The sequence below is a fragment of the Penicillium psychrosexuale genome (genome assembly GCF_028828465.1).
Source record: "Penicillium psychrosexuale strain IBT 29551 chromosome Unknown utg000004l, whole genome shotgun sequence".
In the NCBI taxonomy this organism is placed as follows: Eukaryota; Fungi; Ascomycota; class Eurotiomycetes; order Eurotiales; family Aspergillaceae; genus Penicillium; species Penicillium psychrosexuale.
Genome location: NW_026643189.1, coordinates 4,902,851 through 4,927,705, shown reverse-complemented (window position 1 = coordinate 4,927,705; position 24,855 = coordinate 4,902,851). Strand labels below are relative to the sequence as shown.

The 24,855-nt window shown below is 47.8% G+C and overlaps 9 protein-coding genes across 9 annotated transcripts, besides 3 other annotated features; 4 read left to right on the top strand and 5 right to left on the bottom strand.

Annotated features, from left to right (window-relative positions):
- Positions 1–3,976: 3,976 nt before the first annotated feature.
- On the bottom strand, positions 3,977–4,193 carry N7518_007759 (uncharacterized protein; the record flags this gene model as incomplete). Its single annotated transcript, XM_057188686.1, has 2 exons — positions 3,977–4,145; positions 4,183–4,193. 2 exons carry the CDS (start codon positions 4,191–4,193, stop codon positions 3,977–3,979), a joined length of 180 nt encoding a protein of 59 aa, XP_057040389.1.
- A 1,147-nt stretch (positions 4,194–5,340) lies between these two features.
- On the top strand, positions 5,341–7,641 carry N7518_007758 (putative C6 transcription factor; the record flags this gene model as incomplete). The annotated part of the gene is made up of 5 exons (XM_057188685.1): positions 5,341–6,330; positions 6,384–6,535; positions 6,593–6,763; positions 6,817–7,164; positions 7,230–7,641. The coding sequence occupies 5 exons, from the start codon at positions 5,341–5,343 to the stop codon at positions 7,639–7,641; spliced, it is 2,073 nt and encodes a 690-aa protein (XP_057040388.1).
- A 1,389-nt stretch (positions 7,642–9,030) lies between these two features.
- On the top strand, positions 9,031–10,594 carry N7518_007757 (putative eukaryotic translation initiation factor 3 subunit EifCl; the record flags this gene model as incomplete). The annotated part of the gene is made up of 2 exons (XM_057188684.1): positions 9,031–9,336; positions 9,473–10,594. The coding sequence occupies 2 exons, from the start codon at positions 9,031–9,033 to the stop codon at positions 10,592–10,594; spliced, it is 1,428 nt and encodes a 475-aa protein (XP_057040387.1).
- A 641-nt stretch (positions 10,595–11,235) lies between these two features.
- Positions 11,236–13,675, bottom strand: N7518_007756 (putative AP-2 adaptor complex subunit beta; the record flags this gene model as incomplete). Its single annotated transcript, XM_057188683.1, has 5 exons — positions 11,236–12,343; positions 12,396–12,824; positions 12,877–13,241; positions 13,296–13,371; positions 13,431–13,675. The coding sequence occupies 5 exons, from the start codon at positions 13,673–13,675 to the stop codon at positions 11,236–11,238; spliced, it is 2,223 nt and encodes a 740-aa protein (XP_057040386.1).
- Positions 13,676–14,403: 728 nt separating this feature from the next.
- Positions 14,404–15,070, top strand: N7518_007755 (ER membrane protein complex subunit 4; the record flags this gene model as incomplete). The annotated part of the gene is made up of 3 exons (XM_057188682.1): positions 14,404–14,541; positions 14,599–14,945; positions 14,995–15,070. The coding sequence occupies 3 exons, from the start codon at positions 14,404–14,406 to the stop codon at positions 15,068–15,070; spliced, it is 561 nt and encodes a 186-aa protein (XP_057040385.1).
- A 239-nt stretch (positions 15,071–15,309) lies between these two features.
- N7518_007754 (MFS transporter) lies at positions 15,310–16,907 on the bottom strand (the record flags this gene model as incomplete). The annotated part of the gene is made up of 2 exons (XM_057188681.1): positions 15,310–16,593; positions 16,650–16,907. The coding sequence occupies 2 exons, from the start codon at positions 16,905–16,907 to the stop codon at positions 15,310–15,312; spliced, it is 1,542 nt and encodes a 513-aa protein (XP_057040384.1).
- A 339-nt stretch (positions 16,908–17,246) lies between these two features.
- bna5-1 (kynureninase) lies at positions 17,247–18,887 on the bottom strand (the record flags this gene model as incomplete). Its single annotated transcript, XM_057188680.1, has 3 exons — positions 17,247–17,686; positions 17,735–18,215; positions 18,282–18,887. The coding sequence occupies 3 exons, from the start codon at positions 18,885–18,887 to the stop codon at positions 17,247–17,249; spliced, it is 1,527 nt and encodes a 508-aa protein (XP_057040383.1).
- A 294-nt stretch (positions 18,888–19,181) lies between these two features.
- Positions 19,182–19,508: a sequence feature (Protein overlapping with rRNA (N7518_007752, KAJ5790741.1) was converted to a misc_feature.).
- Positions 19,509–19,661: 153 nt separating this feature from the next.
- Positions 19,662–19,784: a sequence feature (Protein overlapping with rRNA (N7518_007752, KAJ5790741.1) was converted to a misc_feature.).
- Positions 19,785–19,928: 144 nt separating this feature from the next.
- Positions 19,929–20,294: a sequence feature (Protein overlapping with rRNA (N7518_007752, KAJ5790741.1) was converted to a misc_feature.).
- A 1,097-nt stretch (positions 20,295–21,391) lies between these two features.
- On the top strand, positions 21,392–22,978 carry N7518_007751 (terpene synthase family protein; the record flags this gene model as incomplete). The annotated part of the gene is made up of 8 exons (XM_057188678.1): positions 21,392–21,654; positions 21,710–21,836; positions 21,897–21,915; positions 21,974–22,128; positions 22,372–22,451; positions 22,522–22,611; positions 22,668–22,701; positions 22,757–22,978. The coding sequence occupies 8 exons, from the start codon at positions 21,392–21,394 to the stop codon at positions 22,976–22,978; spliced, it is 990 nt and encodes a 329-aa protein (XP_057040381.1).
- Positions 22,979–23,553: 575 nt separating this feature from the next.
- On the bottom strand, positions 23,554–24,639 carry N7518_007750 (uncharacterized protein; the record flags this gene model as incomplete). The annotated part of the gene is made up of 2 exons (XM_057188677.1): positions 23,554–24,186; positions 24,238–24,639. The coding sequence occupies 2 exons, from the start codon at positions 24,637–24,639 to the stop codon at positions 23,554–23,556; spliced, it is 1,035 nt and encodes a 344-aa protein (XP_057040380.1).
- Between the last annotated feature and the right edge of the window lie 216 nt (positions 24,640–24,855).

The window sequence follows — 24,855 nt, the reverse complement described above, 5'->3', positions numbered from 1 at the left end:
AAACTCTATTCACCATGGTCACACCGTGGTGGTTACATTCTCCATACCCCCAAGAGCAAACAAGACGATTCAGGCTTTCATTCACAATCACCCTTCAAATCCTCCTTAAAACAAGTGGTAAGATCACAGAGTTCCAGCCTCATTCCAACCCGGAGAAACTCCGACCTTAGAGGCTCATTCCTTGACATTGGTTGGGTCGGAGAAGGTCTCCGTGCCATTCAACGACCAACGACAAAAGCTTGGGCAAATGCACCCCCGGGAGTGATATCTGCAGCCACCCAGGTGTCATCCTGATGTGAGGTTCTGACTACGAGGGAAGAAGTGATCAACCAGATGGCAAAAGACGATGATGATGGAAGATCCGGAAACTAGCTACTGTACTGAAGCCTGTCTATATAGCTTCGTACCACAAAGCAAGCCAGATTCCATCCACCAGAACACAGAAGAAGCATCTCTGCAGATACACAAAGGAAAGCGCTGATACGGCAAGCTGCGCGTTTGCCGATGAGCTGTCTGTCAGAGAAGAGAAAGAAAGGGAAAGGAATGCCACACAGAAGGTCTACAAACTGCATGGGGCGATAGTGAGCCCGTCAGAATGCATCACATCCTGTTATCCACGGTGGTCTGATGGCAACGTTGCTAGACTAGACTTCCGGATGGTGTTGCTTCCTCGTATTCCCAAGCAAATCAGAGCCATGGTCACTATGACTGTCGATTATCGGTATCTGGACTAGCACATTCTTATTCTTATAAAGTCAGAAGGCAGAGGCCATCAAGATGTAGGATCGCAAGGCTTGGCTTGACGGTTGTATTGATGCGCTAGAAGATATCGACACGGTGATTGCTAAGGCTAAGGCGATGTCATATAGAACCGAAGCGAGCCTCTATAAACTTGCAATCACATGCCGGGTGTTGATGAATGTGGAATGTGAAATTTGAGCTGACTCTTTTCAGGACATGGTCGAGTCTTTATTGTCCTATCAGAATGCAATTTATAGACACTCGTGCTCAGCGCAGTGGATAGAAACATGTTCTGAGTACTTAACTTAGTCATTCCTTTGTGTTTATTCAGAAGCCTTCGGTGTTCAGTCGATATGTGATTCGACTTGGGATTTGAAAGACAGACATTTCGTTATATTGAAGAGCCCACAAAATGACATGACATTGACCACCTGGGCAAGAACGACGGGTCAGAGATCATCTAAATAGGATCGAATGGAAGTAACTGGCTTACTCTTTCATTGTATGATATATAAGTCCCTACTGTCGATAATAACGAAGGAGAATGGGAGAAGAAGCAGACATCCATCTGAAAATGTTATTGTAGGAACAAACAAGGCAGGGATTCGTAGTAGGGATGTAAAATGAGTAGTGCGCAAAGGAAGAACTACCACGCATGTGACATTATTTGAGGACATAGATATCCTCGTTCTATCCTATGGATACATCTATTGTAATCGTTCTTGACCCAAAGGTCAGATGGCTATTGACCCTATAGCTTTTGTTACCACGAATAATCCCATGACGGCTACATTATGTCTCGGAGACTGACAGACTATCCTTGGCAGAGCGTAAAAACAAGAAACAATGACATGAATCAGGATTACATGAATAATAGTTCACCGAGGAGACGGACGGCCTATCGGTTTGAGAAAAAAAGTATCCAAAACGTAAGTGATGGGGAAATTCGGTTCATTATCGAGGCGTACACAATAAAGAAGAAATGCATCTGTAACGGTCCTCGATAAGGGCGAGACTACTCCGTACTGTTGGGGCAATTGGTCGGCAGTTATCACCCGCCACGAGGTCTATACAATATAGAAGGACTAAGGCGTGATCAGATGCTGCTGCCTTACTATGTGACAGATCTCAAGCCAATAATGCAGACTGGATACGGACATGTGCATCAGCTGAAGCATCGCTTGCTAGTATCTGACGATTGAATACAGGACTAGGCTAAAATCTAGGGGTTTGTCACAGAAATCAAGGCCTAAGATCGGGCTCAGTAATATGACGTATATGATTAGCTGCGAACTATTATTTTTGGCTGATCTTAGCCTAAAGAGCATGAGTGGTAAGAGAAAAAGAAAGGAAAAGAGCGAACATGGCTTGCGTATGTTATACGGAGTCCGGAAGTAGAATGGCAGGTGTCAGAAAATCAATCCACCCGCCGTGATATGCAAGAGCCGAGTTTATTGGGACTGCAAAAGCAAAGATGCGAAAAGAAAAACCTTGGCGAAGAAAAAAAAAATGGATATGTTAGGATCAAACTACTCTGTATACCCCGCTGCATCTGCAATGCATTAACGGGCCGTGAATTCTCTGAAAGTGAAAAAAAAGAAGGGAACTTTTAACTACTCCGTAATAGAAAGAAAGCTAAATGATGTGTCTATCACTATTTATATCGGAGCGGATTATAGTAAGGACTCCATACGTCCCAACCACTATTCAGACTGAGCCACAGTAATCTACACAAGAACAGATATAATAAACCTAAAAAGCGGGGGCAAAGGTGGTGATCGCTAACGGTGAAAACATCCGACCAACCAAAGAAACATGGCTGCTTTTTCCGAACCACTGATGAGAAGTAAAATGACCTCCAGCCTCACTTTGTATATAGAAATAGACAAATATACTTCGTATCCTCGGTACATCGAGGTAGGGGAAGGGAACAGACCCAATCGAATAGAGATAAGCACATGCAATTCCGATTCAAAAGTGGCCTGGTCCAGAATATTCAAATCGGAACTACCGAGCATACCAGCCAAAACTATAGGATAACCGCGTTTTATTGTCCCGCTTCACGCTAATTCTGCTTTTGGCAGGAGTCTTCTCCTATAGAAAGGCGCGGGGGCTTTCATCACACATGCAGGTGATAGAGATTCGTAACTCACGTTACATTGCAGGCAATTTGGACCTTCATGTACTGTACTTTTGGTTGCAGGGGTCTGAGGAAAAGGTTTGTTGGGAATCTCGATGCCCAAGAAACACGGGAAAGAAGAGGGGGATCTCAGCCGCATAACAGATCTCACTGGCTCCTGATCCCGGATCTAAACAGGGCTGGAACTTGTCGTGCGGAGCGAAGTAAATATATCGTGTTATACTTTCTAACAACCTCAAGCAATACGATGTAGAGCATCGGAGCCGGCGTTATCTCCTTAAATTTCAGTTTATCAGGCACGTAAGCGGCAGTACGCGACGCTAGCATGTGTAGTTCATTTTCATTTTGTTTTTTGGTACAAAAGAAAATAATTTATTATTCTCCCCGGAGCCCACTAGGATAGGACTAGTTTGGAACGGCCCGAGAATCTACTTGAATAGCGCCGGACTAATATACTCCTGTTGGGAAAAGTATTCCATATAGTATCAGTGCTCCGTAGTGGGGTTACGGGTATACACAATCTACGATATAATACGATGTAGATGTATAGAGTATAATTTAGATATTCCAACTCGGAAAAGTTGCATAGCTACCCTCTCTATGTGGCTGACACCATCCCCAGCGCAGCAATACAGTGTTGCCGTGAGAATGCCAACCAGGCCAGTTGCTCGATATTCAAAGTGACAGAATGCCAAGAAAGAAATGTGTTTTGTCTATGATTCCGATTGGCTGTTATTTTAACCGCCAATGAAAACCGCTGGAAGAAGTTATGTGGGATGTATCGAGTAAAGTGTCGACCAAAGTGATCAAAATGGCCAAGGGGGGATTGTCAAGAGCAAGAAAGCAAATTATAGGGATTGGATCATGACAAGATTCAAGTATCGAGATAGCCAAATTATAATTAAAACAACATCGAAGGGGATAGGATGTTCAAGATGTTTCCCCTGAAAATCCCGATTCGATCCACAGCGAGAAAAAAAAAAGACTTTGAGACGGGACAAGGTTCTAAGATTCTATTCCCGGAGAACGGAGTAGGCGTAGTACATCCATGAATACGATGTACGACCTTGGTACATAGTAAGTCCACTTCATCACCTAGGAACTCCGCATTACAGCGTGTAGCAGCACATCTCGTGGTCGTCCCATCAACCGGTGTGTTGGAATTTTCACCTCCTTCGTGCGAACCCTGCCTGTTGGAACATTTTTCCAGGCAGTCGCCCGGGTTGAAGTCATCTTGGAGTGAAGGCCGCAGGTGTCAGCGTGGCTGGTTAGTAAACCGGGTGATATCCACAAATGCTTACCAGGATACCATATTGACATGGGGGCAAGTTTTTCCTAATGTCTTCCCAATTAGTTCATGAAGAAAGTGGCGAAAAGTGGAGGTTATGGAGTCCGGTATATGTAATTGATATATGAGCTTTGTAGTTAGTTGAAGTTAGTTATAGTTATAGGAAAACAAATCCGGCGTCAGTGTCCCAAACCTGACAGTATCAGGGTTGACGGGGCCGGCATATCTGGATAATCCGATCCCAGTCTTTTGCAAGAGAGAGAATTAGACACACAATCAGGGGTAGTAGAATCATATGTTCAGAGGAAACGCCATAGAACAAGCTTGACAATGAGCTCCAACAAGGCATGTATGTATTCCGAGAGGGCATCAAAATACGCACATCGCAGAGATCGCGTACCGACGCCCCAGAATCTCCTTTGGTACTCCGTCTTCGTACTGATACATCCCTGGAGGTGGCTTTTTTTTCTCTCTTATTTTTTTCCTGTCCGTTTTTCTTTCTTTCTTTTTTCTTTTTTCTTTGTCGTTTTTTGATTCGCCCCTGATTTTTGGGGGGGATTTAGTATCTCGTGCTTTGGTTCAGGCTGGCCCGAAGGCTTTCCATATTCGATCTGCCGAATCTCTTGACAGTATCTCCCAGGCCTCGACTCGATGGCCCCTCCGCCATCTGCATATCATCGGCTTATATTGGCAAGTTGATGAATTTGTTCGCTCTCCAATCACAGCTGAATTCGAGCTTGGAGTACAGGGTTACCCCGGTTGTGTGACGGGCGTCGAACCTCCCCTTCTGTTTGCTAAACGCCCCCCTCGCTTTTGGGATCTTGTCACCTGCAGGTGAACTTTGGATCAGACCGATTCCAGAATAGTTTCTTTTAGTTGTGTCCCACCTTCATGCGTAAATAACGCACCGCACCGTGACGCCCGTATCATTGCGACATGACACTTACCCCCTTTCTGACATCCAGCTGGTGAGACGTTGGAGACGTCGATTTCGATGGCCTATAAGAGGAAGCGCTAGGACCCTGGTTTAGCGCTATATAGAGTGTTGTTTGCCTGCACTTTTTGCAAAATCACTCACGATTTGTCAACATTTCTGCCTTGCCTAAGATTCAACCACGGTATATCTCGGCCATAAATCTCGAGACACAGCCTTTTGGAAATCATACTCCCCATGGCTGGTCTTTTGAAAATGAAGATGAAGATGAGCCATCACGACAACAAACCATTTCCGGCGTTGGCTCCAGGTCCGCCGCGCCTGTTCGCTCCGCAGACATCGACTGCTGTCAGTAGGCCAAAGAAGAATTCTACGGCTTGCCTGGCATGCAAAGCAGCAAAGAGGAAGGCAAGTCGTTGCATCAGTGAACCCCTGAATTCCCCCTTTCTCTTTCTTCCTCTCTCTCTCTCTCTCTCTCTCTCTCTCTGGGTTGTCACAAATCTTGGAACAAAACGGCTAATTTTCTGGTTCTGCCCGATACAGTGTTCGGGGCCAGATGCCCCATGTAAAGCTTGTCGATCCACAAACACCGAATGTCACTTTGATCCAAGCCGAGACCTCAGACGAAAGGTTGCCGTCAAGCGGACGATCCAGGAGCTCACCAACCACAAATATCTCCTGGAGTCCTTGCTAAGCACACTCGGGTCGGCTGACCAACCCCAGTTTGACAAAGTGATGGATTTGATCCGGAAGAAGGCTTCGTTCCAGGATATCGCCCATGCGGTCGGAAGCCCCGTCACGACATTCGGAGACACCCAAGATTTGTCGACTGCCAGCAAATTGCCAATCTTAGAGTATGGGGGGCATCCCGTAGAAACTTCAGGCAACGCGGTGAGACGACCATCGGACCCTGGCAATATAGCAAGCTCACCAGAAGAGCCTCCAAGCATGAAACCTCCGCAGTGGGCAACAGTTAGCCCTTATGCTCGTATCACACTAGAGAGCCTCTGCGACATACCTCTCTTCGAGGTGTCGGCAAAGCCGTGGACAAATGTCACAGATGATGATTTTCTGGTCTCGCAACTAGTCTCGCTCTACTTTACCTGGGACCACCCATGCTCGCAGTTCCTTGATCAACGTATCTTCCTCGAAAGTATGAAATTCGGGAATCGAGGATCAGTTTTCTGCACGCCTCTTCTCGTCAATAGTTTACTGTCAATCGCCAGCGTATGGATTCCGGAAATTTACCACGCTACGAACCAATTAGCTAACCTCGATAGGCCTATTCTGATAGCCCTGGTGTTCTTTCCACCCTCGAGAACGTGTTCTCGCGGGGTCAGAAATTTTTCCAGGAGGCACAAAGATTGTGGGAGGTTGAAGACGATGACCACGATCTGCCTAATATCCAGGCGCTCCTCATGATGTGCTGTGTGTATGTTTCCCTGGTCTTAAAAAATAAGTCGTATTCATGATATTGATTTCTTTGCAGATTTAAATCCCAAGGACGAATCAAGAAAAGCTGGACGATGCTTAGTCAAGCAGCTCAGCTGGCGCGGGATATAGGACTCTTTGATACCCCAACAGTGTCGGGAAATGACATGTCGTCAGAGATGGAACGGATTCGCACGATCACTGCGTGGGGTGTCTCCAACGTGAGCTTGTAAGCGCTGCCTATCATCGTAAGAACGAACAATGTCTAACTAATTGGTGCAGACAAATGTCGATTGAGCTGCAGAAGATTGTTCCTTTAGCATATCCCACGTGCGGGGTCAAGTTGTGTGGCGATGAAGACCTTGGCTGGATACCGTATCCTCGCTCAAACAAAATCACATTTGACAAAAAGCCAGCTCATCTCCCTCAAGTGAGGAAAGGATTAGCTGAGATCACCATGATCTTAGTCGATATTCAGAAGCTCATTTCTGAAAAACGTCGGGGAACCAGCTTTAATGAGCTGTGGATAAATGCTAATGACCCATTCGACCGTTTGACTGATTGGCTGAGACGTTGGCCGAGTGTGTCTGCTATACAACGAGATCCGATCCCACAGGTCCTTCTCTTGCGGTAAGCATGACTACCTTCCTGTTGCGTGTACCCCAGTGATTGTTGTATGCTGATACTGCGTGAAGAATCAAATGTCTCCAGGCCATCATATACCTGTTTGAGGTTTTCAACGACCCCCGTGAGCCACAATTTGCCCAACAGGTCCAGTTCTATCAGGCTAGGTCCGCCGAGCAAACGGCGCATTGTCTTCGCATCCATCGCCAGTCGTATGGCCTCAGGCATATACCCATCCAGGTAGTCGATGCCGTACAGACAGGCCTTCGGATCTTAGTCCATCAATTGGAAAGAAGTGACGAATCGAGGCAGGCGTTTGCTGAGCTCTGTCGGTTTGGAATGGCTCTGAGCCACAGGTTTAAGCAAACAGCGGACGTGATCCATGAGATCAGGAGGAATGTGCTGCATCGAAATGTCCGATTACCACCTGATGTTGTTGCAATGTTCAATCACCCGGAACGGTGGAGGAGTCTCGAGCCCTGAAAGTTAGCATGACACCTGTGCTTGTGAATGTATGAATGCATCTATTTCGCTACCCCATGAATGATATTGAAAGAAATTTCACCCTACTGCAGATTCGTGTGAAGCAAAGGTGGAATGTGGAGTGGATGTATCACGACGGCAGGACCGGAACGAAGGTGATGGGGAAAATCTGCAACATCCTAGAAAACTGTCATGGCAGAGTAAACATTAAGACTGGCCTACTCAACAATGGCCAGTACTCTGCCTTCCTGGCAAGTGGGTCGGAGACAAGGACGTGCAGTGTCCTGTCTGTGGTTTGAGGCAAAAAAAGGGGACCAGAAGCAACAACGTTGACTGAGGGGAAGGGGCTGTCATCCGCAGAGGCCTGTTAGCTACATATTTCACACTCAGGTTACTCAATGAAATCACACGCTTGAGAAATATTGAATTTCTCTAGTGCTGGACTTCCCAAAATTCCTCTAGAAAGTACAAAAATGGGTACTGAGTTGAACTGACTTGGTAACGTGCTAAAGCCAACCGTTTTCTGTCTGCTGTAACACTGTTAGGCCCTGTTACGTCCATCTTTTATATTTGGAATTACCCTCCACTTTGACCAGACGGGGATGGGGAATAGGTAGATACATCTAGATAGTTTAAGTGTTTACACTGAGTACACCGAGTCGGTCTTAAAAACAAGCATTCGGAACAGAGAGCATATACACGATCACTTTTCAAAGGTTATAGTACATAGAAAAGTCGCTTTTAGAACCTAAGCCTCTTTATGGCCTTTTCCTGCGGTCTATGTAAAAAGATCAAGAAAGGGCAGAAGGTCTCTATACAACAAGACATCTACAAAGGCTACCATCGAACCAACTGGATCATGTCGTTCTCGACAGAACGCGGCCGACTTATTCTTGTATATCAAGATGTGGAACAGCCAGAAAGAAGTATAAAGTCTGTTTAGAATGTCCAGCGCCCCTTCCACTATCAACTTGTACACTTCAGGATGTTTACTCCTTCATTATACCTATTAAATTTCTACTTACATAGGCACTTCGTATCTAGGTAGTTGCGAAGCTATAGCAATGTTGAACTATATTTGACTTGGAAGTATACAGTACATGTATTCCCAGCCAAAACAGGTGAGTGTCTCGGTACCCTGTACTTATCCTGGCCTTAGTGCATCAGGCACAAAATCTACACAGCTGAGTCATCTTGATGCTTATGCCCAGATAAGATAAGCACAAACACCCAAGCGAAAACCCTCAAAATTCGACTTCTTTGGCAAATCGCACACGCCGACGCTATCCCCCCCCCCTCCCCACCTCGCCCCTTCCGCTTCCTCACTGCCGTTTCATCTCGGCATCTTGCTGCATTTTTAACTCTTTTCTTCTCCCCCTCCCACTCAACATGTCCTACGACGACCGCGCCAATGCGCGCCCCAGCTTGAACGATGAATCCGATAATGAGGAGGAGGCTATGGTCAACGACTACCGCGAGCAGGTCAACTTCGACGATGGAATGAGCGAGCTGGACCAGACCATGTCCCACGGTGGAGCGCAGGCTCAAGACCTTCAGGCCCAACTGGCCGCCGCCGCCACTCCGTTGGAATACCAGGCTACTCTTGAGACCAAATTCGCCAGCTACGACAACTACTGCAGTCTGTTCCACTATATCCTGAACTCCGATGGCCCCGTGGATTTGGAGGTTCCTAATGTAGGTATTCCGTTCCGCCGACCGATTGTTGAACGCCATGAATGAAAAGTAAAAGCTTGGCATTCGTGAAATCAACAAGTCGATTCCTCCCTCCAAAAGACAATCCAGATAACTAACAATGCTTTTCTACAATCAGTACTACTGGGCTTGGGAAGTCATTGATGAGTTCATTTACCAATTCGAGTCCTTCTGCCGTTACCGCAACCGCGTTGCTCGCACTGGATCCAACGAGGAGGAGAGCCAGCTGCTCCGCGAGAACCCGAATACATGGGGCTGCTACTCAGTGCTGAACGTGCTTTACTCTCTCATTCAGCGCTCGCAGATCAGCGAACAATTGAACGCCACTAAGCGCGGAGAGGACCCAATGGCTGTCGCCGGCGAGTACGGCTCGCGCCCTTTGTACAAGATGCTTGGCTACTTCTCGATTATCGGACTGCTGCGCGTGCACTGCCTGCTCGGCGACTTCAGTCTTGCCCTGAAGATCCTCGACGATGTCGAGATGAACAAGAAGGCCATGTTCGCCCGCGTGATGGCCGCCCACTTCACCACCTACTACTACGTGGGCTTCTCCTACATGATGATGCGCCGCTACGGCGACGCCATCCGCATGTTCAGCCACATCCTCGTGTATGTATCCCGGACAAAGAACTTCCAGAAGGGCGGCAACAACTACGAAGCCATCGCCAAGAAGAACGACCAGATGTACGCCCTGATCGCTATCTGTGTGGCTCTCCACCCCACCCGTCTGGATGACACCATCCACTCGGCCGTCCGCGAGAAGTACGGCGAGCAGTTTTACCGTATGCAGAAGGGTGGCCCCGAGGCCCTGCCCGTCTTTGAGGAGCTCTTCCGCTCTTCTTGCCCTAAGTTCATCAACCCTACTCCTCCCGACTTCGACAACCCCGCCTCCAACGTCGACCCCGTCGACCACCACACCGCCATCTTCATGGACGAGGTCAAGAACACCCTGTTCAACCCCACCATCCGCTCTTACCTCAAGCTCTACACTACCATGGACCTCAAGAAACTTGCAGGTTTCCTCGAGGTGTCCCCCGAGCAGCTCCGCTCGTGGCTGCTCGTTAACAAGCAGCGCAGCCGCCAGATCCGCTGGGTCGACGGTGGCCTCCTGGATGGCGAGCCTGCCATCGCCAACGATCTCGACTACGCTCTTGAGGACGACCTGATTCACGTCAGCGAGACCAAGGCTGGCCGTCGTCTGGTCGACTGGTACCTGCGTAACCTCGCTCGCGTCTACTAAGCGGGGCCAGTGTCTCATTAGTGTGCCGAGAGTTGAAAACAAAAAAAGCGAAGAGTGGTGGGAGCCTTCTGCTTACAAGAAGAGGAACGGACATGACTTGAGATGAATTTTCTTTCTTTTTCTCTGCCTACTTTGTTTTTTATTTTCCATATTATACTCATTGCTCTCCCCCTTTCCCCCTCACGTTTCTTCTGTTGTTTTCCTTTTTTTTATTTTTCGAGAGTTCCCCGTCCATGGATCATGGAAGTTCAAGGCTTCCTGGTCTGTTCAAAATCAAGTTCAAGTTTGATTATCGCGATTTCTTTGGTGGGCGTCCGCTGTTTCATGTGTCACCCTGGTCTGCTGTCGCTGCTTCTTTGAAGGCAGATGGTTAACACAGCATGGAGAGTATTTGTGTCAGGTAGAAGAAAAACAGTTACTTGATGAAAGCATTAGATGACCGAGAAATACTTACATATTTCAAATATTTCATGGTCGCTGTGCTTAAACCATTGCTCTGTGAATAGTATTTTGGATGTGGATGAGAAAAACAAACCCTAGAAACTTCAAATTCAATGAAAATATTTTATAATTACTAGGCTCAGGCCGCATGATAAACGTCTCCTATCTACATGTACAAGTACATCCCTCTTTGAACTGAATTATAACAATAATAGCTCGCCTGTAGCAGCCCCACCAGCCAGTTGCGGCTGATACACCTGCTGCTGGTTTTGAGTCACAACGTACTGTGACTGAGGCGCACCTCCACCACCGGTACCATCAAGGTCCAGCGAGGCCATTTGCTGGGAGCCGATACCACTGAAGTAAGCGTCTGCTGCATCTGCTGCTTCGTTCATGTTGCTAGGGCCTGTAGTTGCGGCGTTGACGCCCGGGCCGACAGGGAGAGATGGAGAAGGTCCATTGTACATTGGCGTGACGGGATCGCCTGTGGTGATGATTGTGGCTAGACCACTATTACTCGTTGAGGTGGCAGCCATGTTTGCGGAGGGAGGGTTGTATTCGAGCATATTACCTGTACCGTCATCCACTTCGGAACGTTGCAAGGCTGGACTTGGCATAAGACGCCGAGGCCGGGCAGCGCGGAAGACTTGGTGGATAGGCTTAAGGTAGACGGTTGCTAGAGTGCCGACGTTCAGACACAGTTCCTCGAGAGTGCGTGGGTCTAGCTTTTCGCTCTCGGCCGTGATTGGGGGCTTTTGACCCATGACAACCTGCTTGGCCATTGCTGGGTCTGTCGACAGCAAGCGCCAGTACATGTAACCGCGGTCACGAAGATCAGGGTCGTCTGTTTCTTCGGTGCACCATTTCAGCACTTGTGGTACGAGCTGCTGGCCCTTGGTGGGGCGTTGGATGAAAAGTTTGACGGTAGCGGTGAGCAGGGCCAGCTGCACTTCGACCGTTTCGTCGTGGAATGTGGCCAAGTAGTCCTGAAGGAGGCCATCCGAGTTATCTATGCGGTCCGCATACTGGCCAATGATCCAAATGACGGCGGCCTTGGCCTCAGGCTCATCCAGATCGTCGATGTTTCGGATAACATGACTGATTATACTTTCGTACTGATTGGGGTACTTGCGGAAGATGTTGCGAATCACTACTGTTGCCTCTTGAACAATGTATGGGATCTTGGCATCGACCAGCTCCAAGAGCGTTTCGATACACTGCTTTGCAGCAGATTCAATCTTGATGGCCAGTTTGCCAATGGCCCGGACGGCCTTGCGCACAAAGTGAACGTCAATTTCAGTGGCATATCTGCGAAGGATGTCAGTACACGTTTGATACGGTCAATCTGAGAAGTTCCTACTCTCGGAGCTCTGCCAACACAACGGAGATGTTCTCTTTTGTGGTCAGCATGAACATTAATTCCAGCTTGGTGACTTTGACGTAGATTGGGTCGTTGTAATTGCAGAAAAACACTCGGATGTCATTCCGTAAGACCTCCGGTCTCTTCTGAAGAATTAAGATAGCATTGCGCAGAGCCAGATATTGGACCTCAGGCGGCTTGGAGAGCAATGTGACGAGTGGTGGAGATAACTTCTTGCATAACGAAGTAATATGCTTCTCGCCTGGAATGTAGTTCATGAGATAAAGAATGACACGGCATGAGGTTAGAACGACAGCGGAATTTGAATGCGATAGTCGCGGGGCGACTCGCTCTGCCAACAGAAGCGCCTCTGCGGAATCCTGGGGCACATACGCCATTAATGCCTCGAGGATGTAAGTTTGACCCCATCTATTTGAACTGTTAACACAATGTCCCTAGATATGGAACCGAAGATGCTTACTCGGAGCAGTCTGCCAGGATTGAAACCAATTTCGAGGCACTAACATAGTCGATGGTGAGCGAAATCGATTCACTGCGGCCCCAGATGTCCACCAATGAGGCTAAGACGCTGGAAACAACAGTCGGGTTCTCATCCTTCAACATGCGGTTGAGCCTGTCGATTAGATCTGAGTTCTCAACCATCTTTTTATCGTGCTCATAGAGCTTTGCAACGCAGAAAGCAGCCGTCTTGCGGACATATGGGTCGTTGTCTTGCATTAGGCGTTTGACAGGTTGGAACGTCGCTTCGACAAATTCGCGAACATGCACATATGAGATGGTTCGCAGTGCAAGCGCGCGGACAAGTGGGTTGTTATCTGCCATATCCTATAAAGCAAGTCAGATTAATTTGAATATTCCTTCGTGACAGCGGGGCCATACATCAATCAATATAGGTAGGGCCTTCAATGCAACCTCTGGTTTCATTCTCGAATAATTGACCAGGAACAAGAAGCACCTAGACAATGTATTAGCAAGCGACCTTCATTCCGTAGGGCAGGCCATAAGCATCATTACATCTTCTTGATCTCTAAACTCGGCAGATTCATACAACCAATAATATCCGGAAACAACGCAACCATGTCGTTGTTGCTCATAGTCATATTGGCGACAATCTTCTTAAGTGCGATCTTTTTGGCGGAATAGTTCTTGTCTTTTTTGCCGCCGCTATTGAGCTCTTGCCGTAGCTCTGCAACCTTCCCCTGTGTATTGCGCACGCGTGAGCCATGGAATTGAGGATAGGGAGCAATACCCATGAACATGAGGGCAGATATGATATGGTTATTTGGAGTGATGTAGGGTAAAGCAAATCGCCTATGCCGAATGCAAGGGAATCGAGTAAGATGCAGAAGGCCTGAGTACAAAGCTCACCAAAGCGAGGGGAAGTGAATACATGGAAGTAGACTGCGGGGAAGGGAGGAATGACCATGATGCGATGTGGGAGAAATCGTGCAATCAAAGAACAGGTTGGGCGCGCTAACGTACCCTAGCGAATAACTTCGCATCTCCTCCAGAACTCATGGCTGCGGTATAGACGAATAGCAATTAGGCACTGCAAGGCGCAATTTCTTGGAATGCGAACTTCGGCAAGCTCTCGTATCTGACAACCGTGCGATCAATCACAGTCGAGATTGGCTGGAGGATCTTCGAGGATAAGAAAGTAAGACGCGAAATCGAGTCCAAAGGGTCCGGGCCGTTCGGGGAGTTTCGAGAGAGGAAAAGGGTGAGATCGAGGGCGTGTTCACCTATGGCGCATGCGGGATACTCGGAGACAAATTAAATCAGCGATTGGACATTGTCCTTTCTTAAACAATAGATCGGAAAAGAATTAGGAGAAGTGGGAGATAAAGAGAGAGAGGAAGAGGGAAAGGAGAATTGAAGGCGGCGTAGCCACTAAGGGAACCTCCCTACTCGGGCAACTTTCAACCTCCCCCGTCATTCGATTCTCCCAAGATCATCTCTCCCCCACACCACATCTACTATCTTAATTATGTCACAAGCTCGTCTACCACCTCCTCCTCCTCCGCAATGGGTAGTTTCGTTGAACTCCCCGATGCCGCGCCCCTCAAAGGCCGCATCCAGCATCCCAGACCCGCCAGGCTTCTCGAGCAGTCGGGGAGGCAAACAGGTGAGTTCTACCACAAATAATGACAAATGGTGGTGAAGATACTAATGCGGTTTTCAGCGCCAGCAACAACAGCAACAATCTATCACGAAGAGACCCGACGAGACCGACGCGCTTAAGATGAAGAAAGCGTGGGAGATCGCCATCGCCCCATCCAAGCAGATCCCAATGAATGCCATTATGATGTACATGTCCGGCAACAGTCTTCAGATATTCAGCATTATGATGGTCCTCATGTTGTTTAAGGGTCCCATTCAGGGTCTGATAGGTATTAATGCGGCGTTCGCCAAGTACGAAACCCCGTCGACACATTCGCGTCTGCTTGGAGTGAAGGTGGTCTACATTTTGATGCAGTTGGCATTACTGTGCTTGGGTATCTGGAAGGTTAATGCGATGGGACTATTGCCGTAAGTCTTGCTCTCCAGCTTTGACGCTTATTTGCTAACATGTGTCCAGTACTACGAGATCGGATTGGTTAGCGTGGGAGTCGGAACGGCAGCCTTTGGAGCGGGCTCATTTTGCTTTCAGGTGATGCGATAATCTTGGAGTGCGGATTAAGTGTTGGAAAGAGGTTAATGGAAATGCATCCATGGGAGATAATGCGATTTGGAACAACAGCTCATCATGACAGTGATCATGTTGGTCTAATGCCTTGTATTATTGATTAAAAAGTTCTATAATCATGCATTTCTTGGGCGCAAGTTTCTAAAGGGGTATCGGCATGAAAGATGTAGTTTTCTGATGGTCATCGGGTCGCGGAATAACCCTTGGTCACTTCTGACTTCTTGAGGCATTCCCATCCACGGTTTTCTTGGCTGCCTCTTTCAGACGACGCTCTTCGCGCCAATCCGGCCCTTTTCGAATCACGATTAAAAGCAGCGGTGTCGTGGTCATCATCACCAACGCGATGAATGTGAAACACCAGCCCCGGCCCATGGCAGAGAGCATAGGATCGATGAGTGCCGTCGCGCCAGCTCCCAGTAAGCAACGCCCGAAATTATTGGCAGCAGTGGCCTTGGCTGCTTGTGTGGGATATAGGTCTACCAGGAGTGTACTGATGGTATTGAAAGCCCCTGTCAATGTCAATCCCATGAGGAATAGAATACACGTTGGCGCAGCGAGATGAATTCCATAGTTCAAAAACCACCCAAACACAAGGACGGATATGCTTCCTAACGTGAGAAGAGGGAATGCGAGCTGAAGACGAGCTTTTTCAATAGGAAAGTTTCGCAAGTCAGTTTCGCGGTTCTTGGTTAGCGGGAAGTTCAATTGCTTTGCAAGACGGCGGTAATTGAAATCCAAGAATTTGCCATTGATAACAGAAGCAATGGTCGCACCAAGGCCAAACGGAATATAGCAGAGACCGATTTGGAGGTCGTCTAGCCCATAGAGCTCATTGAAGATAGCAGGAATGCTTGCGCTCACGTCGTAGAATCCAGCAAAAAGAATAGCATTGCAGAAGAGGATGAGACTGGTATCCTTCTGGAATACAATGGCAAGCGTCTGGAAGGGATTGGGAAACTTGAGTTTCTGTTTGGATACAATTGCCGTAGATATGACGCCTTCTTCGCGAGCCTTTCGGGAGTCCAGGTAGCTTATCAGGGACATATTCCATTTCTGAGGAGGCAACGAGCCATCACCGACAATACCACGAGCAGTTTCCGGGAAGAAAATCAGAAATGGAACCATGAAAGCCGCTGCAAAAATGGTCAGAAACCAGAAGATCGCCCGCCAGCCCAAATATTGAGACAATAGACCTCCAATTACTGGACCGACAGAGGGACCCATGAGAGATCCTGCGGTGACGAATCCCATGTAGGAACCCCGTTGTGATGCAGTGGCTACATCGGCGACCACCCCCGATGAGAGCGCGATGGTGGTGCTGCTCCCTGCACTTTGCAAGCACCGGAGAACAAAAAGAGCTGCATAATTGTTTTGTAGAGCAAGTCCAATATTTGCTGCGATATAGATGGTGAAGCACACGATATATGCTGGTCGTCGGCCAGCTTTATCCGCAAAGTCACCAATGAACATGGGCGACAGCCCTTGGAAGATCTGCATTCACGTTAGTCAAGCCAAAAATGAGATGGTCCTGTACACATAAGGCGTACCATATAACTCGTCAAAGTCAAATTGATCAACGAATTTGATACATGCAGGTCTTTCGCCAAGGTATTCAACGCGGGAAAGTAGATCTGAGAAGAGACAGGGGAGAAGAACCCAGCCCAAGAGGCCATAAAGACAATATACCTGCGCTGACTGACTGTGAAGACCGAGTAGTCGACATCAGCAAGATCCCCGCTTCTCGTTCCCGCATCTTCACCAGATTCCGGTTGCGAAACAGATGGTTGTTTTATTTCCTTCTCCATCTAGGGCGTCAATTTCAAGACCAAATACGTGAGTAAGAGGGCCTTGGAGACGCAGAGAAACCTGCAACTCCCGTTTTTTCTCGCTAGCTCGTAAGCGGAAGGGATGCATATCGCCATTTGCGGAGATAACGGCCCAAAAAGACGTGCCGAGAAGCCGAAGATGCTAAATATACGGTTGATCACTACTCTTTACAAACTACAGCGTCTGTGTAGATATAATTATCTAGTCCAGACTGTGAGGAAGGATTCAAAATAAAGGTCTGATGAACTTGGTTTCCCCATAGTCGAATCTAAATATATGCAGTCAAAACAATACGATAGTACATAACAGAACAACAGTCAACGCGCTTTGACGGCTTCTTTGCATGCCTGCAAAAAGATCTGACTGAACTGCCACACTTCTGTGTAAGTGTTATACAAGGGTGCAGGAGCGACACGAACAACGTCGGGTTTTCTTTCATCAATAACAACCCCGTTCTCCTCCAAACAATGCAGAACATGATCTAACAATCCGGGCTGGAGACGTAGACTAAGCTGAGCACCTCGCTCGGCTGGATTTGATGGTGTGATGAGGGTGAATGGTTTATCTTCCGAGGCCGCATCTATAGGATACCTCATCAGAAGATGTTCTAGATACCCCGTGAGGCTGATGGATTTCTTTCGAATTTCCTTCATTGTTGCCCATTTGAAGATTTCGAGAGATGCGATGACCGCGTTGATGTCTAAAACAGAGGGATTCGACAGCTGGAATCCAGCGGCACCGGGCTGTGGCAGAAATTCTGTAGTCGTTAGTCTCGCTCGTTTATAATCAGAATCAGACCACGCACTGTTCTCCATGTTGAAACGCGTTTTAATATCTCCACCCCACCAGCCTGAGAGTCGAGGCCGGAATGTCTCGTCGCTTTCGGGCTGTTTCTCATCTACAGAACCGTGGCGTTCATGGACAAATAGTCCTGCTATTCCACCCGGTCCGCTGTTGAGATACTTGTAATTGCACCAGGCCGCAAAATCCACGTTCCAATCGTGAAGTTGCAAATCCACATTGCCGGCGGCATGAGCACAGTCCCAGCCGATCAAGATGCCTTTAGAGTGGGCGTGAGCCGTGATCCGTTCAATATCGAAGTACTGCCCTGTGTAGAACTGAATAGCCGAGAGGAGGACAAGTGCGGTGCTGGAAGCGTTATCATCGATCACTTTCATGATTTGTTTCGTGGTCAAGGTAGGCTGATCCAGATCCTTGGGTTCGATCAAAACCATGCCGTCCTTCGGATCGAAGTTATGATGGCGGAGCTGAGATTCAACCGCATACTGGATTGCACTCAGGTTAGCACCAACAACAAAATCGACAATTAAAATAAACAATCGAGAACATACATGGTCACTGGGAAAAGCCTTGCCCTCCAGTATAATCTTATATTTCTCTTTGGTCGGGCGATAGAAGCTTGCCATTAGCAGGTGCAAATTGACAGTCAAAGTGCCCATAACTGCCACTTCACTTTGGAAGGCACCGACAACTGAGGCCATAAGTTTCGATGCTGCGGTGTCAACATCGACAAACGGAGGTAGCAATTGATCATCATGCGGCACAAAGTGCCCGGTCACGCCTTTCGTTGCCCAAGTTCGCAAGTACTGCTCGATATATTTCTGGGTGCTACGAGGTTGGACTCCCAGTGAGTTACCACAAAAGTAGATGCATTTTTCATCAGACGCTTCATTGCCTAATGAGAAGATGATAAAGTCAAATGTTAGAACGGACGCCGCCTGGGTACACAAGAGATCCTGATACGCACTTTCGTCTACTGCCAGGGTCTTCCGCTTGAGATCATTGTTGGACGGAATGATAAACTCATCTCGGAAGCTCCGAAGCGGATCTTGAGCATCAAGAGCTTCGGCATACTCCTTCTTGTAGGCTCTGATATCATCTGCATAGAGAAGCGGGGAGCCGGTTTTGATGTCCCGAACATGCTGCTGGGAACCCATGATGACAGACCTAGGTCCAGATAGTTCCTGGAATGCGTGTGTATGTTTCACAAAGCCAAGAGCTCGAGCCGATCGGAGCTTCAGCAGAGAGTCATACAGTCTTCCCCCACCATCCGCCGATCCCTTCCAGATATGGATATTATTCTGCCTTGATTTACCGACTATATCAGACCAATGGCGTCACTGCTAAACTGACTAACCCGATGTAATCGGAATGGGGATGATTTGATATCAAGTGTTCTTCATCTCTCTGCTTTATCCGCTTGGAGTATCTCATTTTTTCATACATCAGCTATGTCACGCCCTTTATTCTCATCGACAGCCATCCGGCGGTTATCCCAAGCACAGACGTGCCGGCTCTTCTCGACTTCCCGACCGGCTTTGCGCCTCTCCGCATTCCCCGGCGGCGAAGTCGTTCCTCGCCGGCCAAGAACTATCGCAAGTAGCGCGTCTCCTCTCAAACGCTCAGCGGCTCAATCCTCGAACTCCCGCTATATCCGTCAGCCACATGTGTGTTTTTCCTCGTCGTCCATCCGTCCGGCGACCAAGGTGACGCAGAACCCGAGAACCGGAGATGATGGACAATCGCTCATGATTGGCATTTCGCCACGGGCCGTGGAGGTGAGTTGACAATGGATTTAATTTCTTTTCTTTCTGTTTGTCTGCTTTTGCTTCGATGTTCTATCTGGCCTGTGCTGGGACGGATATGGGAAGCTCTCCGAACTGCATGGAATCAAGTGCTGGGGCTCTGTCTCGATGTTGGCTTGCTTTCAGCCGACATGGGAAGACCCTATGACCGCGCCTTGGGTCCTTCAGATGCTCTTCCCAGCACATGCGACCATAGGGTGTGGAAAACAGGGCTTCCCGTCCGCTCAGCCGTACTTAAGCCACACGCCGGTGAGTTAGTAGTTGGGTGGGTGACCACCAGCGAATCCTCACTGTTGCATGTTTTTGTTTTTTTTTTTTGTTCTTAGCTTCTCCTTTTGGGGGGTTTTCTATTTATTTTCTATTTTTGTGAATCATCGAGCTAACCCAGCGCAGCGTCTCCGCGAGATCACAGACCCAACCTCCTCCCCCTCTGCTATTAAGGAAGAGAATCCATACCATCATCTTCGCATCACAGTTACCAGTGGTGGATGCCATGGTTTCCAATATATGATGTCCCTAGAGGGGGCTTCCAAAATTGACCCGGAAGAGGATACTGTGTTTGAAGCAGAAGCAGACGAAGCCACAACACAATCACCTGGCGAGGCCAAGATCGTTATGGATGAGCCCTCACTCGAGCTGCTGCACGGCAGCACCGTGGACTATACCACCGAGTTGATTGGGAGCCAGTTCAAGATTGTGGACAACCCCCGTGCAACAAGTAACTGCGGTTGCGGGACAAGTTTCGATGTCAGTGATTGATTGAGCAATTTGTCCCTTGGAGGGATAGGAGAAATAGTATTTACTATCGTTTGCCCTTTCTTCTCTTGTTTTATGTACATTATACTGCATTCTGCATTCTGTATACTGGAAAGATAGATAATCACATTCTATACCCCTCTTCTCTTACATTGGTCAAAATATTAACATCGATTTATGGTAAGGAGTCACGCAATGCCTTTTAGCAGGTCAACAAAAGCCTTGATAGTATTTTTCTACGGGAGAGAAAGCGAGGCTATCCACACGGAGGCACAGAAGTTGCGTGGATATGGATCCAGTTTAGTCAATGTATAATTGCTGGCTTGCTTAGCTTGGGTCGGAGACATGGATATCGGCACTTGAATGGAAATGACAAGAATAAGAAAGAGAGTCTACAGCATTCTTTATGAATCTTCTGGCATTGCTTTGCATTTATTACCTCATGAATCAGACAAGAAAACAGAACATCCCAAACCTCATCTACTTGCACTAAGCCCATTTTGATTTCCCTCATTCTGCTCATTGTAGTGGAAGGCACTGTATATCACCTAGGTAGGCGTATGCAAATGCAATCATCTCACAATAAGAGATATCATGAATATTATATCAAAAATCACCGAAGAAAATCCTTCTGAGATACCATTGCCGCCCGGTAAACCCAATTCTAGCGTCCTAGGGGATCTTGTGTTCCAGGGGCAATCTTAGTGCTCCTGGAGATGGCATTGGTATTCCTGGACATCTGGAGACGGCTCGGTGCCCCCTTGGACTAGCCCTGGCATACAATTCGTAAATACATCCGAGCGAAGATCTAAAGTCCCTCGGAGATTACCTTTTCGGGAAAGTACGGAACCTTCCAGATTCGGAACCACAGCCTTGTTCTATCATACACGGCGATCATTGACTCGGGATAGAGAAGGAAGGAGCTCGACTCCATATTAGATATAGAAGCACAATTTAATACTTGCACAATGCATATGTGGCTGGTATATATATCTCACGACCGTTCCAAGGTTCCCATTCGAGTATTCTAGCCAGTTCGTCGGACAGAAGTTAAGCGCGACATCTCCTAGGGGCACTTCAATTCATCACCATTACCCGCTATGGAGCGCTCGGAAATTACACCGAGCGAACAGCAGAGGTCGGGGTCTTCAGACACGTCTTTCGATGAAACAAGCTCGCCCTTACCATCGTCTGCGAGCTCCTGCTCAGATATTACCTACGGCGCAGACTTGAAACCATCGGAAGTGTTGAAGTCACAGGTCGTATTCGTGCCCGATCTGTTTTCCTCTATCATGGCAGTTGAGCCAGTGGTAAACCCAAACTACCACAAAGTAAAGCCAGAAGCAGATGCTTGGATTGCAGAGTATGCTTAGCCATGCTCCCCGATGGAATGATATCAAAACTGATACGAGACTAAGAATAATCCAGGCCGATGAAAAATGGGCTTCCAGGAACACCAGGGTAGACCTGGCCTACCTAGCCTCCATTTGGGCACCAACTTGTGATCAAGAGGCACTCAGGATGATGATTGACTGGAACCATTGGGTAGGTCTGACCGTATCTTATATACAGTATCAGAGCAAAATGTTAACTGGTGACGAATAGGTCTTTCTTTTTGATGATCGTATGGTAGTTCCTTTACTATTCAAATACCAGCGTGCTGACCCTGTTTATCAATACAGAGTTCGATGAAGGTCATCTCAGTCGAGATCCAGAAGCAGCCCAAGAAGAGATCAACCGAACTCTGGAAATCATGGAGGACACACAGCCCCCCGTGCAATGGGATGATAACCCTATTCGATTTGTCTTCCAGACCACATGGGATCGTTTGAAGCAGGTAAGGGAATAATTTACCCTTTTTCGGGTACAAAATCAATCAAACGCTGACCTCAAGACCAAAGCGGTGTGGCAGAGGTATGCTTGGTCTAAAGTCATGGAATTGGGGCTGTTGAGCAGAGCGGCTCAAAAGTCAGATCTTTTTACTAACATTAGGGCAGACCAGCAACAACGATGGAAATATATGCATCGACATTTTTTTGATGGATTGTTGAAGCAGGTCAAAGTAATGCATAGTCATCAGGCTCTTGGGCGCGATGTCCAAGAGTACATGGATATGCGCAGAGGGACGATCGGTGCATACCCAGCTATTGCCCTTACTGAGTGAGTCCCTCTCCATACCACTTCATCCTCCCAGCAGACTACTAGTGGGCATTGTATTGACTAGGTCTAGGTACGCCATTGGAATCAATCTTCCACCGGAGGTTATGAGCAATTCTTCTCTTGAGGAGTGTATGTGCATCTCAGCGGATCTGGTTCTCCTGTAGGTGCAAGATAGCTCGAATGGAACACCAGATTCAGATGGCTAATATTTCACAGAGTCAATGATATTCTATCATACAAAAAAGATCTGGTAGGTTGGCCAAGGAGCACATGTCCAAGACTGTCGAAGCTGAACCATTCTTCAGGCATTGGGAGTTGATCATAATTTGATCTTTCTTCTCAGAGCTCAGGGTCTTTCGATGCAAGAAGCAGTAGATAGAATAGGTGAGATGTTGAACAACTGCTACCGCCGGTGGTACAGTGCATTGCAGAAGATGGAAATATGGGGAGAGCACATCGACAAACAGGTACTCGCTTTCATTGATGCCTGTCGGAATGTGGCCTTGGGTAACCTGCACTGGAGGTGAGCGGAGCCAAATTCCGACCAAATCTGGAAAATCCAGAGCGAAATTGCTGACAGGGTCACGAATAGTTTCAAAACAGGTCGCTACCTCGGTGCCGAAGGAGACCAAGTGCATGAAACCAGAATGCTTCACTTGCCTAATTAAATACCACGCAGGGAGGCTACCGAATCATGCCTAGATTTAGGAAGCCAGAGATGCTCATATGATACGGATGCCCCAAGGACTTTTTGGGTACGCTCGACAAATTAGAATTCTTTATTGCTCCTTTGAATCCATTGAAATAGAAGCTCAAAAGATCAGCCTACCCGACCTAGATATCCAAGTTTTCTCTTCAGCGGCGTTCATCGGAACCTTAGGCATAGATCGCATACATACGCCCCTCTGGATTTAGTTTGAACTCTCCAACACAGCTTTGAAAAAGAGTGATCTTGACTTTGCTAGATACTGGGGATGACTACCGGAGTTATTACTTATGATTATCGCAGAGCCGAATAGCTCCGTAGATGGGACTCCGAAAGGTAGAGGCCGAAAGATTTTCAAATTGAATACTCGGCTCAAGAATATCTGGGAATTCGATCTCACTCGACTCCTACCCAGGATTTACTAAGCTTCCACAATTCTTCTTCCTTTGCCTGGTCAAATGCCCAACTGCTATATCCATATTCGAGCGCATCTCCACCCGGTGGTGTCGGATGAATTGCCACCGATGCGCCTTCCAAATACAAGCCGCCCCTGCCTTCCAGCTCACTCGAAACAGCACCATATATGCTGGTTGCGCAGGCCTGTCCGAGACTGGACAAGTATGCCATTGCGCGCTTGTCTTCCAAGACAGACTTCATTTCCTCCTGAGAATATTTCTGGAGGTTGGGGCTCATAAAAGCCCCAGGGTGGACGCTGAAGCCATGAAGGCCTTGGGCGCCATACAAGCGCTCGATTTGGGTGGTCATGTAGATATTGGCGGTCTTACTAGATCCGTAAGCAAGCCAGCCGTTGTAGTTTCCTTCCCAGTTAACGTTGTCCAGAGGAATAGGGCTGTAGCGATGGGCTGCCGAGGAAACGCTGACCACACGAGAGGCGAAGTTAGGCGAGGAACGTGCGGTTTCCAAAAGGGTGTCTTTCAGCAGATAGAAGAGGAGGAAGTGCGACAAGTGATTGGTTCCAAACTGAAGCTCAAAGCCATCTTTAGTGCGGCTTTCGGGGGTATTCATCACCTTTGTTCAATTAGCGAGGTCGCGCTTTTGTGTCGGTATTAATGAACTCACAGCCGCATTGTTAATAATGACATTGAGCTTAGAGCTCTGATTGAGAAATTCCTCGGCACAGGCCCGAACACTGGAGAGGTCTGTCTGATCCATGAAAAGAAGCTTCACACGCCCGGTATCGAGCAATGAGCCCAAAGCCTCCTTTGCCTTTTCGATGTTTCGGGCTGTGCCAAAGATAGTCGCTCCAGTAGATGCCAAGACACGTACAGTCTCAACACCGATCCCAGATGAAACGCCGGTGATCAGGACAACCTTGTCTGCCCACTGGCCAACAAGACCTTCATCTTCGATAATTTGACTTCCGGTTACACGCGAGTCGCCTGGGCCGTCGAGAACCTCCCACCGATTGTGCTCGGCATACCGACCGGAGAGTTGAAAAGGGACTTGGGAAACCATCGACATGTTAGACGTGATGACAATCGTGAAACGTACGGTCGGAGGATAAATAATCCGAGGCTGGTTTTACCAACGAAACCGAGATAGCAAACAAGACTTCACCATCGTGTGCGGCGACCGACCTTTTAGTGCTTATTTCAAACAAAGCATGGCGGGGTTCAGGCGATGTCCAATCGGATTGAAATCGGCATAAATTGTCGGGCCTTGCTAATTAGGGAATAG